Source organism: Drosophila bipectinata, chromosome 3L, assembly GCF_030179905.1.
Source record: "Drosophila bipectinata strain 14024-0381.07 chromosome 3L, DbipHiC1v2, whole genome shotgun sequence".
Classification (NCBI taxonomy): Eukaryota; Metazoa; Arthropoda; class Insecta; order Diptera; family Drosophilidae; genus Drosophila; species Drosophila bipectinata.
Window position 1 is genome coordinate 3,879,688 of NC_091738.1, and position 15,268 is coordinate 3,894,955.

The 15,268-nt window shown below is 46.8% G+C and overlaps 6 protein-coding genes across 10 annotated transcripts; 3 read left to right on the plus strand and 3 right to left on the minus strand.

The window, feature by feature from the left end:
- Positions 1–62: 62 nt before the first annotated feature.
- tral (trailer hitch) lies at positions 63–4,302 on the plus strand. 4 transcript variants are annotated; one of them, XM_017244780.3, is made up of 7 exons: positions 63–603; positions 1,307–1,819; positions 1,946–2,466; positions 2,522–2,743; positions 2,860–3,089; positions 3,144–3,478; positions 3,537–4,302. In XM_017244780.3, the coding sequence occupies exons 1-7, from the start codon at positions 483–485 to the stop codon at positions 3,542–3,544; spliced, it is 1,950 nt and encodes a 649-aa protein (XP_017100269.2). In that variant the 5' UTR covers positions 63–482; the 3' UTR covers positions 3,545–4,302. The 4 variants fall into 4 exon arrangements, with proteins under 4 accessions (XP_017100269.2, XP_017100271.2, XP_017100270.2 ...); XM_017244782.3 differs by having other exon boundaries at positions 2,522–2,713; XM_017244781.3 differs by having other exon boundaries at positions 1,958–2,466.
- A 1,027-nt stretch (positions 4,303–5,329) lies between these two features.
- Gcn5 (Gcn5 acetyltransferase) lies at positions 5,330–8,209 on the minus strand. Its single transcript, XM_017244777.3, has 3 exons — positions 6,830–8,209; positions 6,126–6,778; positions 5,330–6,065 (listed from the first exon to the last, which is right to left on the minus strand). Exons 1-3 carry the CDS (start codon positions 8,080–8,082, stop codon positions 5,536–5,538), a joined length of 2,436 nt encoding a protein of 811 aa, XP_017100266.2. The 5' UTR covers positions 8,083–8,209; the 3' UTR covers positions 5,330–5,535.
- Positions 8,210–8,308: 99 nt separating this feature from the next.
- ver (verrocchio) lies at positions 8,309–9,037 on the plus strand. Its single transcript, XM_017244790.2, has one exon. The coding sequence runs from the start codon at positions 8,340–8,342 to the stop codon at positions 8,970–8,972; it is 633 nt and encodes a 210-aa protein (XP_017100279.2). The 5' UTR covers positions 8,309–8,339; the 3' UTR covers positions 8,973–9,037.
- Positions 8,970–10,388, minus strand: eIF2beta (eukaryotic translation initiation factor 2 subunit beta). Of its 2 annotated transcripts, none has more exons than XM_017244788.3 (3): positions 10,230–10,388; positions 9,638–10,037; positions 8,970–9,565 (listed from the first exon to the last, which is right to left on the minus strand). In XM_017244788.3, exons 1-3 carry the CDS (start codon positions 10,239–10,241, stop codon positions 9,045–9,047), a joined length of 933 nt encoding a protein of 310 aa, XP_017100277.1. In that variant the 5' UTR covers positions 10,242–10,388; the 3' UTR covers positions 8,970–9,044. The 2 variants fall into 2 exon arrangements, with proteins under 2 accessions (XP_017100277.1, XP_017100276.1); XM_017244787.3 differs by having other exon boundaries at positions 8,970–9,568.
- Positions 10,389–10,483: 95 nt separating this feature from the next.
- Positions 10,484–13,032, minus strand: nst (phosphoglucomutase 3-like protein nst). Its single transcript, XM_017244785.3, has 3 exons — positions 12,891–13,032; positions 10,833–12,276; positions 10,484–10,781 (listed from the first exon to the last, which is right to left on the minus strand). Exons 1-3 carry the CDS (start codon positions 12,989–12,991, stop codon positions 10,683–10,685), a joined length of 1,644 nt encoding a protein of 547 aa, XP_017100274.2. The 5' UTR covers positions 12,992–13,032; the 3' UTR covers positions 10,484–10,682.
- Positions 12,952–15,201, plus strand: Rcc1 (Regulator of chromosome condensation 1). Its single transcript, XM_017244786.3, has 4 exons — positions 12,952–13,089; positions 13,153–13,398; positions 13,458–14,148; positions 14,210–15,201. The coding sequence occupies exons 3-4, from the start codon at positions 13,491–13,493 to the stop codon at positions 14,974–14,976; spliced, it is 1,425 nt and encodes a 474-aa protein (XP_017100275.2). The 5' UTR covers positions 12,952–13,089; positions 13,153–13,398; positions 13,458–13,490; the 3' UTR covers positions 14,977–15,201.
- Positions 15,202–15,268: the final 67 nt, after the last annotated feature.

The window sequence follows — 15,268 nt, forward strand, 5'->3', positions numbered from 1 at the left end:
TCGAAAAATGTGTTGCAAAAATGCAGCCATCTCCTCGCGCACCTTGCAACACTGCAAGAGCACTCGCTCGAATCGTCCATTTTCGACGGGTAGGTTTTCGCAGGCGGACGGTGAAAAGATTTTCTGCATCGAAAATTGCAATTTGAACATCCAAGGCAGTGAGTGCTGCTCAACAGACATTTGGAAAGAGTTAAGCACACTTGTGCGAAAACGCAGGCCTAAAAGGTGAAGGCGAGCGATAAGCATTTAGCCGTAAAAACGCCCTGAAAGTTGAAAGTAATTGCGTGCTTAGCAAGTGAGAAAAAAAGAAGAGAGGAGCTGAGGAGGTTGAAACCGTCGAGAAATCGTTGTCGTCGCGCTCGCTATAATTGTTTGCTTTTGGCAGAAAACGTCAACGCGCTGTTGGCAAACATTCACACAATAATAGTTGGTGAAAATCGTAAATTTTTTATATTCCGGAGTGCCTGTGAAGTACAGTTAAGATGAGTACGGGATTGCCGGAGTTGGGCTCTAAAATCAGCCTGATTTCTAAGGCGGACATCAGGTATGAAGGCCGCCTCTACACCGTGGATCCGCAGGAGTGCACCATTGCGCTCTCTAGTGGTAAGTAACCAGCGGCCAAAGTGCCCCACAATCTCCCACGTAATTGCTTTACCGCCCCCTCACCCACAGCTTTTACCGTATATATATAGGTATATGTATAAATATATATATATATGTGTATATATGCCGTAATCTGCGCCAAAAATCGCTGTAAAAAACGGTTCAGCGAAGTCGGTGGGCGACGAAAGAAAAGAAAATGGATTCTTTCAATTTCTCTTGGCTCCCTTGTTCACATTTTTCGTTGCTTTTGTTAGTTTTTACAGTAATTTCATACGCAGAGAGTGCAATTGCCGCTACCGTCGGCGCTCTCTCTTTCTCTATCTCCCGCTCTCTCCGGTCCCTGCACACTCTCTCTCGCTTATGCTTTTTGTTTGTCATGTTGGCTTTGGCCTGTTTTTGTCTCGCTTGTTGTTGTACAGCGTTGGTTTTGCACTTCACCTACACAAATGCAATTTGTTTGGAAAGTCTATTTGCAAAAACATTTTCGATTTGGCGCCAGATAACGGTATGTGCGCCACATCCCGTTACGAGTGTCACTGCCCTGGGATGCAAAGGAGAGAAGCAAATGAAAAGGAGAACGCACAAATACCGGCAAAACATGCGTTTCTATGCCTATGTTGAGGTTATATAGGAACTACACCGGCCTAACCTTAAACTCAACTTTTACTTTTGAGGTGTAACCTATTGTTTTCTTTCTGTGTAGTGCGCTCCTTCGGTACGGAGGATCGAGACACCCAGTTCCAGATAGCGCCTCAGTCGCAGATCTACGACTACATCCTCTTCCGCGGCTCGGACATCAAGGACATTCGAGTGGTCAACAATCATACTCTGCCGCACCACAATGACCCGGCGATCATGCAAGCGCAGCTCCAGAACGCACCGCCCCAGGGTATGCCCCAGCACTTTCCCATGCCCAATGCAATGGGTGCTCCACCCCAGCAGCCGCAACAGGTGCCGCCGCAGCAGCAGCCACCACCCCACGGGGCCCCCTCTATGCCGGGTGGCGGCAACGGAGGCGGTGGCGCTCCCAGTGGTGCACCAGGATATGGCAATGGAAATCCCTTCGGCAACCTGGCCGCTGCCAACTTAGCCAATATGGTGGGTAACGCGAACGCCGGTTCCCTGGCTCCGGGTGCAGGTGCTCCTGGAAGTGGAGCCCCTTTCATGCACATCGGAAATCAGCAGCAGCAGAAGCCCCAACAGCAAAAACAGCCAAGTAAGTGAAGGTGTCTTACATCATTAGTTTCTGGATTAGTTTTAAAATTAAAAAATCAACAAATTTTAAATATTTCCTGCATGTGTTATGTGTGGTCCTCGTTGCGTCCGTCCTTTACATGTTCAGTTTCCGTTTTAGACATGCTGGCCGGAGCCTCCCGTTCCACAACGCCCATCAGCCTGATCATCAGTCCCACGGCAGAGCTTAACCAGCAGCATCAGCAGCAGCTGCAACAGAACACTGCCCAGGGTGGCAACGGGCGCGATGCAGGTCATAAGCGCCAGAACCACCAGCAGCAGCATTCGAATCAGCAGCAACAGGCGCAGCAGCAGCGAGGCGGCTCCAACAACAACATGCAGCAGCAGCGCGGAGGAAGCGGCAACGACTTCTACAACCAGCGGGATCGCCGTGACTCTGGTCGCCAGATGGATAACAACTACAACAGCAATAATCAGCGTAACCGTGGCGGCGGAGGCGGAGGCGGTGGCGGCAATGGAATGCAGCAACAGCGAGGAGGCGGCGGCGGCGGTGGCAATGGAGGTGGCGGCAACGGAGCCTGGAACATGCACCGCGGTGGCCAGAACTCAAACAACATGATGATGCGTAATCGCGGCATGGGATCACGAGGTCCCATGAGACCAAATCAGGTACATAGTGGTAGTTTTCCATTAAAAACATTGAATAATAATATTTTCATTATAGGGATATCGTCCGCAGTCGGCCAATCAGAACAAGCCTCGCAACAAGATCAAGTTCGAGGGCGACTTCGACTTCGAGCAGGCCAACAACAAGTTCGAGGAACTGCGCTCCCAACTGGCGAAGCTCAAGGTGGCCGATGATGCTGCCAAATCAACCGCCAACTCGACGGCAACCACAACTGCAACCAATGAGCAGGTGGGTGAAAAGGTTGAGGGCGCCCATACAGTAAGTAAACATCAAATTTTTATTATTTTTTACCACAAAACTACTTTATTTAAGTTGTAATAGATTCAGTTTCCATCAGAAAGGTGTTTCTTATAATCAAGTTCTTGACTTTGCAGCTTAATGGCGAGACGGACAAGAAGGATGACTCTGGAAACGAAACCGGTGCCGGGGAGCATGAGCCGGAGGAGGATGATGTCCATGTTTGCTATGACAAGACCAAGTCGTTCTTCGACAACATTTCGTGCGAAGCTGCCCAGGATCGCAGCAAGAACAAGAAGAACGATTGGCGCCAGGAGCGCAAGTTAAACACCGAGACCTTTGGCGTTTCCTCAACACGTCGTGGCAGGTAAGTGAAGAAGCATCTTCGGAAGCAAAGGATCTATAGATTATCAATAAACAGCTACCGTGGACGCAACCATTACTACAACAATGGAAACATGGGCGGCGGAGCGGGCAACGGAGGCATGAACTCTGGATATGGTGGAGCGCCCGGCTACAATCGCAACAACTATCGAATGGGTGGCGGCGGTGGAGGAAACTTCCGCAACCGAAGCAACAATCGAAACAATGGCGGCCGTGATGGAAACCGTGGTCAACCCAACATACCCAATGGTAATGGCAACCCCGCCGCTGCCCTAAAAGCAGCCAATAATGCTTCGGACGCGACTGCAACAACTGCGACGACGAAATCGACGTCCCTCTTGCCAGAGCAGACGCAACAGGTGGCGGCAGTTTGTAAGTACTAGCTCCGACTTGGTTATTATGATGGTTTCTAATGGCATACCGATTTCAGCTCAATAATGCCGCTTCGTCAGTGGAGAACCACTTTAAATAACAATTGATGAACGAAGAGTGAACCGAGAGAGTTGAAAAGTAAATATCCTATTCATTGCAAAAAGTTATTATTGGAAAGAACCCCCCAAATCCAATCAAGCGACCGACCGATCGACGACACACTGGCTCTTATTATCAGGAATTTCGAGTTACGGATCTAACGGATTAAATATATTTGTATAATTATACTTAGCGTTATAATTCTCACGACGTCCTGCGGGCTGCACCGTGCCCGCGATCTTTTGCAGGCGTGCGAACCGGCCATCTGTTAGGTTTTGTGTAAATGGCTGGTTCCAACGCTATGCGCTGAGCAGAAACAACAACAACAAACAAACAACATGGCACGCCTACATACATACATATATTTAGTAATAGATGCAAAGAACATAATATTAATCATAAGTATATATGAAAAGCTATAAAAAACAAAGCGAAAACCCTTTAACAGAAACACTCGTGGAGATGAAATGAAATTAATGGAGCGGAAACAATTAAATCCATGGAATTCCCGATCAAAAATAAAAGCTAATACCGCATGTTTTTATTTCGATGAGAAGATATATGAGAGATGGAGAGGAAACTGATTGTAATACTGTACTTTTCGTGGGCGTAAAACATCGACACAAATCGATACGTTTTACTAGCATTTAATTATATTATTTAAGAAAAATTTTAAATATGAAAATGAAATAAAATCAGCAGCAATGCTTGTTGGAAAAGCACAATTGTAAAAAGTCAATCCAGCCCAGCTGAAGAGTGAAACAGTCTCCAAATGAAAGTATCAAAAAAAACCTCGAAAAAATTATGAATATAAAATAGTTACAAGTTTGAAATTGTTTTAAATTACAATAGAGAATTCTCCCAAAAGTTAAGGATGTAGAAAGTTTTCATATCTGATAATTTCTGATCTCGGTTGGGCTACAGAAAGTGCAGTCTCTTTATATATTTTTTTTTTCTCGCCACGCCAGCTAAGATCTTTTAAGATCTGGTCTGGATTTCTAACAAAAAATATGTGTGTATGCATGGATATCTGTGTTTTCAGCTAAAAGTATTTTTGCGACGGCCTGACTTTTAGATATTTGTTAACCATGTAATCAGATATATAAATATTTATATTAAATTCAGCACAAAATGCAGAAGTAGAATCCAGTTTGGTTTTGGAGGGCTAAGTAGCTAACCCACTCACTTCCGGACACACACATTTCAATATAATTGTATAATCCATAAATTATGTATGTACTGTATGTAATATGTATATCTCCACATATGCTCACCCTTATTAGCTCTACATATGTATGTATGTATATAAATATGCAATTATCGATTTAAAAAAAAAACACAAGAAACGACGTCAAAATTGTAAAGACTACACATGGCAGTATGAAAATTAAAATTTAAAAACTTAAAACAATGTAATAAAATATAATGCAAGATGAATTCAAGTGTAAGCAACTATGGTTAACAAATCTTCATTATCCTCAAGTTTTGATTTTCGGATGATGTGAAGGACCTAGGAATTTGGTTTATTTTCATCCGCCCTCTTACATTAAACACTAATTTTAAAAATGAACTAACATTATCGATGAAATGTTTACTAAACCAAACGAAAACAAAGAGAAATCCTAACTTTAAAAAGCATGCAAAACAATGAATGTAGGAAATCAAAAGTGAAATAAAAAGTTAAGACTAAAAGATTCGGTTATGGTTTGATTCTATGTCCAGGTCCAGGTTCTCCGCATAAATAGGCCTTAATCGCATTATTAGGTGAAACGTTTATTGCTTTAAATTAACTTAGATTAGCCAGTCTAAAAGAATAAGACAAAGTCCAAATATCCAAACTCCAAACTACTCTACACTTGTCTTTTGTCGCAGGAAACTAGAATAAATAAGAGAAAACATAGTTCTCCTTCATGGATTAAATAGTTAGTTTACACATCGGAATCCTCAGGATCGCTGCATCATTTGTCCCAGAGACCCAGTTCGCGCATTTTGGTCTGGTAGTAGCGCTCCAGGGAGTTGGCACACCGATAATACTCAGTGTCGGGAGAGTTGTAGAACCGGCAGTTTAAAAATATACGTGCCATATCGGCCATGAACAGGCGGCGCGTTTGGTAATACCCCTTCTTCAAGCGTTCACCCATGGTTTTCAGGTCCATTGGATACTTGATATGGTCATAGTAGTCCGGCACTTCGGCAGCAGTCACGGGTCGCAGGAAAGGCCACGCTGTGGTGTGCTGGCGCACGGATTGCAATACGGATGCAAAAGAAGTGGCCAGCTTCTCGGGATCGGAGGATTCCTCCAGGGGCCGAGAAGATCTGGCTGGACGCACTTGCGGCTTCCAACCGATTTCCCGCAGCCCAGGAATCGACTCGACGGGAATCGATGGCAGACCCTCCTTGAAGCAAGTCAATCCCGGTCTGACCTTCTGGACTTCATTATGGCGCTGCGCTATGAGCTCCTTCAGAATCTCACTCTGATTGCGGATCACTGGAAGGGATTAGATCGGTAACGCATACTCCTCCTCACGGTTTGAAAGCAAAACCTTACCGGCGATGAACTGAGTGTTCACTATGCTCGGATGCAGTTCACAGTGCATCAGAGTGGCGCTGTCGTACTCCTTGATGTAGCCCGCATAGACTGGGCGGGCTAGCTTGATATCCTTGGAGAATCCCTGCTTCTTGAAGTACCCGATGGCATCGCAGTCGGCAAATGTCAACAGGTGCTTGATGCCTCGCTGGATGCTGTAGTCCTTCAGGTGGTTCATCAGATGCGTTCCATACCCCTTCACCTGCTCAGACATGGTCACGGCGCAGAATACGATCTCGGTGAAGCCCTGCGATGGAAAGGGGCGAAAGCAAATCCCACCGATGGGCTGATTCTCTTTGATGAGGGCCAGGGTCTTGTGCTTGGTGTCGAAGACCAGCTGACTGATGTACTCGCGAGGCATCTCGGGCAGTTGGTAGGCAAACACCAGTTGCAAGCCCAACAGCCAGAGCACCGTCTGCTTGTCCACCGGCTTGGTAAGCGAGTTGCCCACCACATGGAACTCAATGGCCCGCTTCTGCTCCTCGGCCTTCACGTTCTCGTCGCGGGACACATTCACCGGGAAGAGTATCTCCGACTTGTTGGTGGTCTTTGATTCGGATACTGACTTCATGGCACGCATAACCACATCCGTGGGCAGGTCATCCACACTCTCACTGCAGGCAGAAGCTTAATACAAAATATCGATAAGGATCAGGAACACATACCTTGTGGTGCTTCGCTCAAGTGGTTCCTTCTTTGGCCGCTTGTGGAGAGGTTCACCCACGCTGGAACGCTTGCTCGTTCCCAGCGAGACAGCACTTCCGCCGGCCACTGAGGGCGTCACCTCCTGGTGTCGTTTCCTCTGCTGGATGACAAAAGAATTTGGCGGGCGGTAGTTCGGATCCCAGATGGGGGAATCATCCTTGAGAAGTTCGGCCCGCAGTGCCTCCAAAAACTTGGGCATCTGGGTGATAATGGACCGTTTATCCTCTGGGAAGCGATCGCGCTCCGAGATGCACTTCTTCTTCAGCTGCTGGGACATGTACTGGTAAACGGTGCGCAGAAGGGTTCGTCCAAACACCAGCGAAGTCTCGAACTGGCGCAGAGAGTTACAGAAGGCGGGAACATGACAGAATACCAGCCACCGAGTGTAGTTGATCTTGTAGTTGGAGGCATCCTCGTGGGTAAGATCGCCGCGTCTCGTAGAAGGTGATTCAAAGTTGTAGTGATTCAGGAAGTTCAGGAAAGTCTTGGCCACCTCTGTCATGGTTTGGAGTTCCGTGGGACTGAGGTGGTTGTACTTGTAGAAGACCAGAGAGAGCACTGCCTTGGTAATGCAGGGCGACTCAAATGGTGGATCTCCCAGAGGTCCTCGAATGACCGCCTGTTGGCGGGTTAGGACGCACTGGCGAAGCAACCGAAAGAGATACAAGTACACTTTCTTGGTGTCCTCGTCCTCAACGCGCTGCATCGACATGAACAGGTTCTCCATATCGATAATGGCTCCCAACAGCTCATCCATACTGGAACTTGAAATATTATCCAAATGGGCAATATGGGACCGCAAGGAATGGCGGCAACTGGAGTTCCTGCACTCCTCGTTAAACTCGGGGCAGTACGATGACTCTACGTCGCGGTGGCGGTTTTCCTGGGGCGTCTTCCAGCCAGTGCAGCGACATCCTTCGGCCTGGCAAGCGGAGTACATCGACAGCTTAGCCAGCTTCTGGGGCACGGGTAGGTTGAACACCTTTTGCTTCCTCTGCTGGATTCGCTGCAAGCTGTTCTGGCGGGTTCCCTCGGCTGGAGCATTGCTGGCTCCCGCCCCCGTACCTGCACCAGTTCCACTCCCATTTGGAGTGCTAGAAGAACCAGATCCCGATGCGCCATTTGCTGCTGCTTGCTGTTGTGCCGCAGCATTCCCGGTGTTATTACCATCTATCGGCTGGCTTTTCAGCGTTATGGAGGGGCCACCAGACATTCCAAGCAAAGGATCCTTCGAAATTTCTCGGTAGTTTTGAACCAAAGTGTACTTTTTGTGAATTTCACAAGCTGTGAAAAACGACTCGAGAGGTGACACTTATTCGGGGATGCCACTTAACGGTGATGAAATAAATATTTTAGCAAGTTTCACAACCTTTCAAGGTACCGGCAACACCGCCAAGTCTAGGACGTTTTCCAACACCTATTGTCGCGGGATAAATAAAAATATAATTTTCCTCAAATAATTTAATTGAAATGTCTCTAAATGGATCTATATTTGATGTCGAGGAGCGCCTGGACAACTTTATCGTCCGCAAGAACTCCAAGAAGAGAGACTTTTCAAAGACAGGACCAACCGTTCATGAGAATGTTCCCCTGACTTTAGGACATCTACAACGAGTTACAAATTGTCCAGAAAGAGAAAAGGTCTTCCTAACTGCGAACAAACGTGTTGATGAAATTCATTTTAGCACCTGCATCGTCTATGCTCTTGTGGTTGGACATGGTACTCACAATAATGCATTCTACAAGTACATCATTGACGATGGCACGGGCTCCCTGGAGGCAAGTTTTCCCAAAAACACCGCAAAGCGAACGGCCATGGCCGGTCTGGCCAATGAGGCTCAATCAGTCGGATCTTACGATAAATACAAGGATATTTCGTCATGCTTGCTCCGGATCTTGGGAGCCGTAAATGACTACACCGATCCCACTCAGATAAAAAGAGGTGACTACGTCTGCCTTCGGGGAAAACCGAACATATTCAGAGGGTCTGTGGGATTGGATGTGTTTTCCTTTGTCATAGACCAAAACAAATGTCGGGAACTGGAGATCGGGTTCGCCGATCACTTGATTGAATGGCACGATAAGGTTAAACCAAATAGCTAGTAATATAAGTTTTTTCTTGTATTGAAATTTTACAATTAATAAAAAATCAAGCTTTAAATATATATAGAGAATTTAGGTAGTTTTTGCTCGAATGGCGGCACGCTTGCCGGTGACAGCCTGGAAACCTGACTTGATGCTGGCCACGGAGCAGCGGGAGCCGCAGGACTCGCATTGCAGGAAGAACAGACGTGTGTCCTTTTGCAGTATCGTCTCGGGGGAACGGCAGGTGTGACAGGTGACGTACTCCTTAATGTAGCGACGCAACACGTTCTCGATCTGCTTGGGCTGAAAACGGCCCTTGATGATCAGCTGTTGGTTGCCGTCCATGGAGCCACTGGTACCCAACTCAGCCAGCAGGAAATCGAGCAGATGCTTGGGCAGGCGATGCAGCGTTTTAGCAATGTCCATGAAGTTGGCGAAGGAGGTCTTCTTGGTGCCCACGCGCAGCACTTGAGGCGGACGCATCACAAACTTGGGCTTTCGACCCGCTGCCATGTCCGGGTTCTTGTCGAGAATGATTTCGAAGACGCGCTTAAGCAACTCGTCATATGTGTAGTCGCGATCGGAACCAGCCCAAGTAGAACTATTATCTTCTACTGTAAGAAAACAATTCAATTATGAAATTAAATTTAAAAATAAATTACAAATTTGCATCAGCTACCCACCATTCTCTTTGTCGTCTGTCTTGTCGTCGTCAAGTTTGTCGGCAAACAGCTCATCTAGGTCCTTCTTTTGTCGCTTCTTCTTCTTTTTCGCCATGGAAAAGTCCATGTCCAAGTTGATTTCCTCCTCCTCTGGCTCCTCGGCGGCAGCCGCATCATCGCCACCAAAACTGGGAACAGCAGCCTCGATCTCGTCCATGTTGAAGGGCTTCTTCTTCTTTTTCTTTTTCTTGCCAAAGCTCTCCAGGTCGAGAGTGTCCTCTAGTTCGGCAGCACCAGTCTCAGCAGCTCCCTCGATCTTGGTCTCGTCCTTCTTGCTATCATCTTCCAGCCCCAAAGCAGCGTCCAGGTCGAAGGTGGTCTTCTTCTTCTTCTTCTTTTTCAGCAAAGTGGGATCGAAACCCTGTTGAAAAAGCAGAATATTTTTAAATTCAGCATTTGGGACGGGCCAACATAACCTCAACTCTTCTTAGCCAGTTGTAAATACACACACATACATACAAATACACCTTGGCACATGTACCGACATATGATGTATGCTTTTTGGCAGATTTACGTAGAGTTTGATGGTTTTTTGATGGCTTTTACAACTTACGTCCTCCTCCATTGTGATCTGCCTTAAATACTTGTTAGGATGTCGGAAATTTCTAATTTAAAAAGCGAAGGCAAATTTGCATCAGCCTTAGAGTTGGTGACGAGACAATTAGAGGTGGAGACTCAGCGGTTCAGTGTTGCAAAACTCGGTTTGCTTAAGACGTTAAACTATCGATAAACGTCACAACTTGACAGGCAATTTAAAAATGTTCCACAGTTTAAAATATAATAATTAAATGAAGTATTAGAATCAGATTGTTTAAAAAAAGGCATTAAATTTATTGGTAAAACACATTTTAGAACACATCTTTAGAACACAGAAGACAGTAAACAATTACAGTATAAATGCATTAGGCAAGTACAATTCACGTAAGTTATTGAGCACCTTAAAGTACAGAGATTTATTGCTCAAGACCTGTGTCAGATCGTTCCCTTGAGGTTGGGGCGTTTTCCATTAAAGATGGGCACTGCTTGGTTTCGCCAACTCCGGTCCGACTCCGCCGGCCAGTTTCTGGACTAGAATTCCTACTTCATAGGCAAGGTTATCCGTATCCTGAAACATAAACCATTAATTCAGATTCCCAAAGATATCAAGTACACTTACCTCCTTGGTAACAGCCTCTGCGTAGACTCGCACTACATCCTCGGTGCCTGAGGGCCGGACAAAGGCACGTCCCCGCTTATAGTTGGCCACCACCTTATTAATTTCCGCCTGCAGACCCTCAGGCTTAACACACACACGCTCCGCGTCCGTCGTCTCGATTACGTTCCGATCCTGTACCTTAACCTTCAGCTGTCGGTTAGGCAGGTCATTGTAGCTGGCAATCCAGTCTTTAACGTCCCATCCTTTATGGTTCAGTATCGTCTCAACTAGAAGCATGTCGGAGATGGCATCTCCTACGGTCTCGTTGATTAAATCAATGAGGAGCAGCAACGTCTTCGCACTGGGTTTCGACTCGGATGCCTTGGCAATTGTGGCTTTCGCGTTTTCGCTGAACACAATCGTTCCATGGCCATTGGCCTCGAAGTAAACCCCAATATCGTACTCCAAAGCCTTGTGATGAAGGTGCTTTACCCCTGTGGGAACACAAGAAACGGGGAACTTCAGCTCGTCCACTATGTAGTCCGTGGATGCTCCGTTTGCGTAGGCTGTTTGCACGAGTCCCAGCCTCAAATCGATTTCGGCTTGTGTGACCAGTTCCATTAGGAAACCAGCTACCAAAGTGGCGATGCGATCGCCATCCAAAAGCTGGAACTCCCCCTTGTCGTTGCTGAAGAAGTACACTACCCGGTCGGCATCGCCGTCCACGCTAACGCAGCGCGTGAAGGGTTCAACCTCTGGCATGGATTTCGGCGGCCGCTGCTGAACCTTGACGTAGTCCGCACCGCACTCGTCGTTGATCTTTCCGGGCCCGATGCCCTGGTTTATGACTGTCAGATTCAATGAATTTTTCATGCGCTTCAGGAATTGCAACATTTTACGGGCACCCACTCCATTGGCGCCGTCGAAGATAATGTTATTCTTATAGTTTCCATTCTCCAGTCGCCCGTTTCGCAACAATTCAAAGGCAGTGATTAGCTTTTCGTAGTAGCCCTCCTCCGTGGGCTTTCCGTAGGCCTCCTTTGTGTTTGCCGCCACCACGAAATAGTGCAGCATGGGCGTGGTCACGATTCCATACTCCTTGACGTTTCCTTTCAGGGCTATCACTCCATCGGCAACTGCTTTTAGCAATCGAGGACTGTGGTATCGGTTGTCCATGCCCACAAACACCTGGGAACTCGTCGTTACGTCGATGTTGTTCTCTTTGATAATCTTGGCCACCTGTTGCTCCAGTTCCTGATCACTGACATTGACTAGGTCGGTGGCTATTGACTCCCAGCTGGCCTCCAACATTTCACCCTTTGGGTCGACTAGCTTTACTCCGTTATCTGGCTCCGGATTGTGCGATGCTGTTATCATTACACCGATAACAGCTCCTCCGCGAAACCGAGAGCGCAAAGTGGCAAGGACTCCCATGCGGAACATGACGCTGTCCAGGAATTCGGCTCTAAAAATAAAATTATTTTAAAAATATTAATATTTTGTAACTATTTTTTATTCTGTTAAAGCCATTGCCAATATGCAGTTGCACCCCTTTTTTTATCTTTCCAATGATATAGCGAACTAGACAAAAATTTTTATAGATAAGAACCTTTACTAACAATGGTATGAACTTCTTGAAAGTTGAATGATTCACTTCAAAGGTTTATTTGCTCTGCAAACATTTTTATCATTTTATCTAAAATGTAGCAAGTGCTTTTAAATGAATACAAAAAAATTCCATTCAGTTCTCAAGTCTTATAATAACGAAAAATCTATATAATCTTATGATGAACTATTTTATTGACCCCTATTGTTTGCTGCAAGCGTGTGTGTCTGCAGGTTTCCTATGCACATGCAAGTCCCTTACATTCACATATTGCATACCCGAAAGAGAAGGGCATGCCCGTTGATAAAAGGTGAACAACATCTAAAAATAAACCAAATTCCTACAACATGGTGCATGCAATATCATTTTATAGGGACAGGCCGCCCAAACAAACAAACGGGGTTGGCCAACGTATGCAGTGGGTGTGGGTGGGTGTTACCATAATAATTAATTCGACTAATTAAGTCACTTACTTGCCGCGAAAACCAGCTGTTCCATATTGAACGTGTTCCGTAGAAACCTTGGGGTACATTTCCCGGGCAAAGGCGTAAACGGTGCGCAGATTGATCGACATTTTGCAAGACTTTTAGCGAGCGCCAATTGGTCCAAAATCAAGGTGGAGGTCCGGTTTTTCCGGAGCACTTTCGAAATTACGAATTCCACTGTGTGATAGTAAGTAGAGATGGACTATTATTAAATACCAATAAAACCGCGACATTTCTGGTATTATTCTAGTATTTTCATGTTTCATATCCCACTGTTCCGTTCTGAAAATAAATCACTGGAAAAAATTTACCAACACCAGCCGAGACCATCTGCCTCCCTTTTCCCGCGCATTTTCTGGCCCAGGTAGAAACCCAGGTCTCTTCCGGATGCTATTTGGTTTTCACTCCGCTAAAAACCATCTTAGAATCGCCATCGCCGCCAAACGTGCAATTACCTCCTGAAAAAACAAGCCAATCGTGCTGTTACATTTCGATTGTGAGTACCGGTGTGCCATAACCTTATATTTGTTTATTGACGTACGAACGCTTCCCCAGTTACCGAGCCTAAAACATCTAACAGCAACAAAAATGCCGCGACGAAAGGCTTTAAAAGACAACAGCAATGCCGCCGAAACTGAAGTCGTGCCAGCCAAACGGGCACGCATCGCTTTCCGCTTGGAGGTGCCGGAACGGCGGCAAACGGTGGGCAAGGTTCTGGTCTGCGGCACTGGAGACACCGGGCAGCTTGGTCTGGGTGAGGATGTCCTGGAGCGGAAGCGCCTCTCCGAGGTGCAGGGCATCCCGGATCCCGTTGACGTTTGTGCTGGCGGTATGCACAACCTCGTGCTTACCAAGAACGGCGAGATCTACTCATTCGGCTGCAACGACGAGGGCGCCTTGGGTCGCGACACCAGTGAGGAGGGCAGCGAAGCTCAGCCGGGCAAGATTGATTTACCAAAGAAGGCGGTTGCTGTGTCAGCCGGAGACTCGCACTCGGCTTGCTTGATGGAGGATGGCAGCGTCTATGCCTGGGGCTCTTTCAGGGACTCTCACGGCAACATGGGCTTGACCATGGATGGAAACAAGCGGACGCCCATTAACCTTCTTGAGGGCACCGTGTGCTCCAGTATTTCCTCTGGCGCCGATCACTTGGTAATCCTAACCAGTGCCGGAAAAGTGTTTACCGTAGGATGTGCCGAGCAGGGTCAGCTGGGCCGCATCTCGGAACGTTCCGTTTCAGGCGAGGGTGAGTCAGAATCAATGTTACAAGGTTGCAGAATTTTTATTAACAAAATGTTGTTTTTCAGGCCGCCGAGGTAAGCGTGACTTGCTTCGACCCGATCAGCTAGTACTTCGGACCAAGCCCTTCGACGCCATCTGGACGACCAACTATTGCACCTTCTTACGTGAGTCGCGTACAGAAATCATCTGGGCTTTTGGGCTGAACAACTACAAGCAGGTGGCACATCCGAAGGACATTGAGCGCGTTTTGACGCCGGTGAAAACCGACTTTAAGAATATTCTGCAGATTTCTGGTGGCTCCCACCATACCATACTGCTGGGTAAAGATCTTAAGTGCTCGGTGATTGGCCGGCATAACTACGGTCGCTTGGGCCTGGGCCAGTTGACGGCGGATGTGACCAAGCTGACGCCTCTGAGCAAGTTAAGCGACAAGATCGTCTATGTTGGTGGCGGCGAGTCGTGCTCTTATGCAGTAGCAGAAAACGGAAAGCTATACTCTTGGGGCATCGGTACCAGCAACCAGTTGGGAGTAGGCGATGGCGACGATGAGTGGGAACCGGTCGTGGTGTCCAGCAAAAATACACAGAACAGACGTGCTCTGTTAGCCACGGGCGGAGGTCAGCACGCAATCTTCTTGTTCCAGGATGAGCAGGATGCCAAGAAGGAGCAGAAGGAGAACGTGCCCGCGTCACCGGCTGGTGGCAGCGGTAAAAAGGAAAAGACTGTGTCACCCAAGGAGTCGGATGACAAGGAAAAGGACGACAAGCCGGAACCCAAAGCAGAAAAGAGCGGCAAGGCCAAGGCAGCTCCCAAAAAAGGCAAAAAAGCGTAAATAAGTTTAAGAAAAAACTTTAAAGTTGACCATGGATACTTTGTTTTTGGTAGCGCCCAGCTGCTTTCTACGCTTACTATAACATTTCTTAAGGAATTCTTCTTACTCATGTTCCAAATTCGTAAAATAAGTCCAAATATTGTTTACTTCCCATTAGTCTGGGATTTTTTGAACTGAGCTAGACGTTAGCTGACCGTCTGCAAAATATATTATGTTCATTATTAATTTTCGTTTATATCGTGCCTATAATGCTGGCCAAACCATGTAAATTTCTTATGTTTGAAGATAGTAT

What these genes read in the sequence shown, in the direction of transcription:
- tral (XM_017244780.3), top strand. Translation starts at nt 483, where the DNA reads ATGAGTACGGGATTGCCGGAGTTGGGCTCTAAAATCAGCCTGATTTCT. An exon ending in AGGTTGAGGGCGCCCATACA is followed by an intron (nt 2,744 to 2,859) that starts GTAAGTAAACAT and finishes TTGACTTTGCAG; the next exon opens with CTTAATGGCGAGACGGACAA. An exon ending in TCCTCAACACGTCGTGGCAG is followed by an intron (nt 3,090 to 3,143) that starts GTAAGTGAAGAA and finishes ATCAATAAACAG; the next exon opens with CTACCGTGGACGCAACCATT.
- Gcn5 (XM_017244777.3), bottom strand. Translation starts at nt 8,082, where the DNA reads ATGTCTGGTGGCCCCTCCATAACGCTGAAAAGCCAGCCGATAGATGGT. An exon ending in CTTGAGCGAAGCACCACAAG is followed by an intron (nt 6,779 to 6,829) that starts GTATGTGTTCCT and finishes TTCTGCCTGCAG; the next exon opens with TGAGAGTGTGGATGACCTGC. An exon ending in GAACACTCAGTTCATCGCCG is followed by an intron (nt 6,066 to 6,125) that starts GTAAGGTTTTGC and finishes AATCCCTTCCAG; the next exon opens with TGATCCGCAATCAGAGTGAG.
- ver (XM_017244790.2), top strand. Translation starts at nt 8,340, where the DNA reads ATGTCTCTAAATGGATCTATATTTGATGTCGAGGAGCGCCTGGACAAC.
- eIF2beta (XM_017244787.3), bottom strand. An exon ending in GACAGACGACAAAGAGAATG is followed by an intron (nt 9,569 to 9,637) that starts GTGGGTAGCTGA and finishes GTTTTCTTACAG; the next exon opens with TAGAAGATAATAGTTCTACT.
- nst (XM_017244785.3), bottom strand. Translation starts at nt 12,991, where the DNA reads ATGTCGATCAATCTGCGCACCGTTTACGCCTTTGCCCGGGAAATGTAC. An exon ending in ACAGCTGGTTTTCGCGGCAA is followed by an intron (nt 12,277 to 12,890) that starts GTAAGTGACTTA and finishes TTTTATTTTTAG; the next exon opens with AGCCGAATTCCTGGACAGCG. An exon ending in CAGAGGCTGTTACCAAGGAG is followed by an intron (nt 10,782 to 10,832) that starts GTAAGTGTACTT and finishes TTTATGTTTCAG; the next exon opens with GATACGGATAACCTTGCCTA.
- Rcc1 (XM_017244786.3), top strand. Translation starts at nt 13,491, where the DNA reads ATGCCGCGACGAAAGGCTTTAAAAGACAACAGCAATGCCGCCGAAACT. An exon ending in ACGTTCCGTTTCAGGCGAGG is followed by an intron (nt 14,149 to 14,209) that starts GTGAGTCAGAAT and finishes GTTGTTTTTCAG; the next exon opens with GCCGCCGAGGTAAGCGTGAC.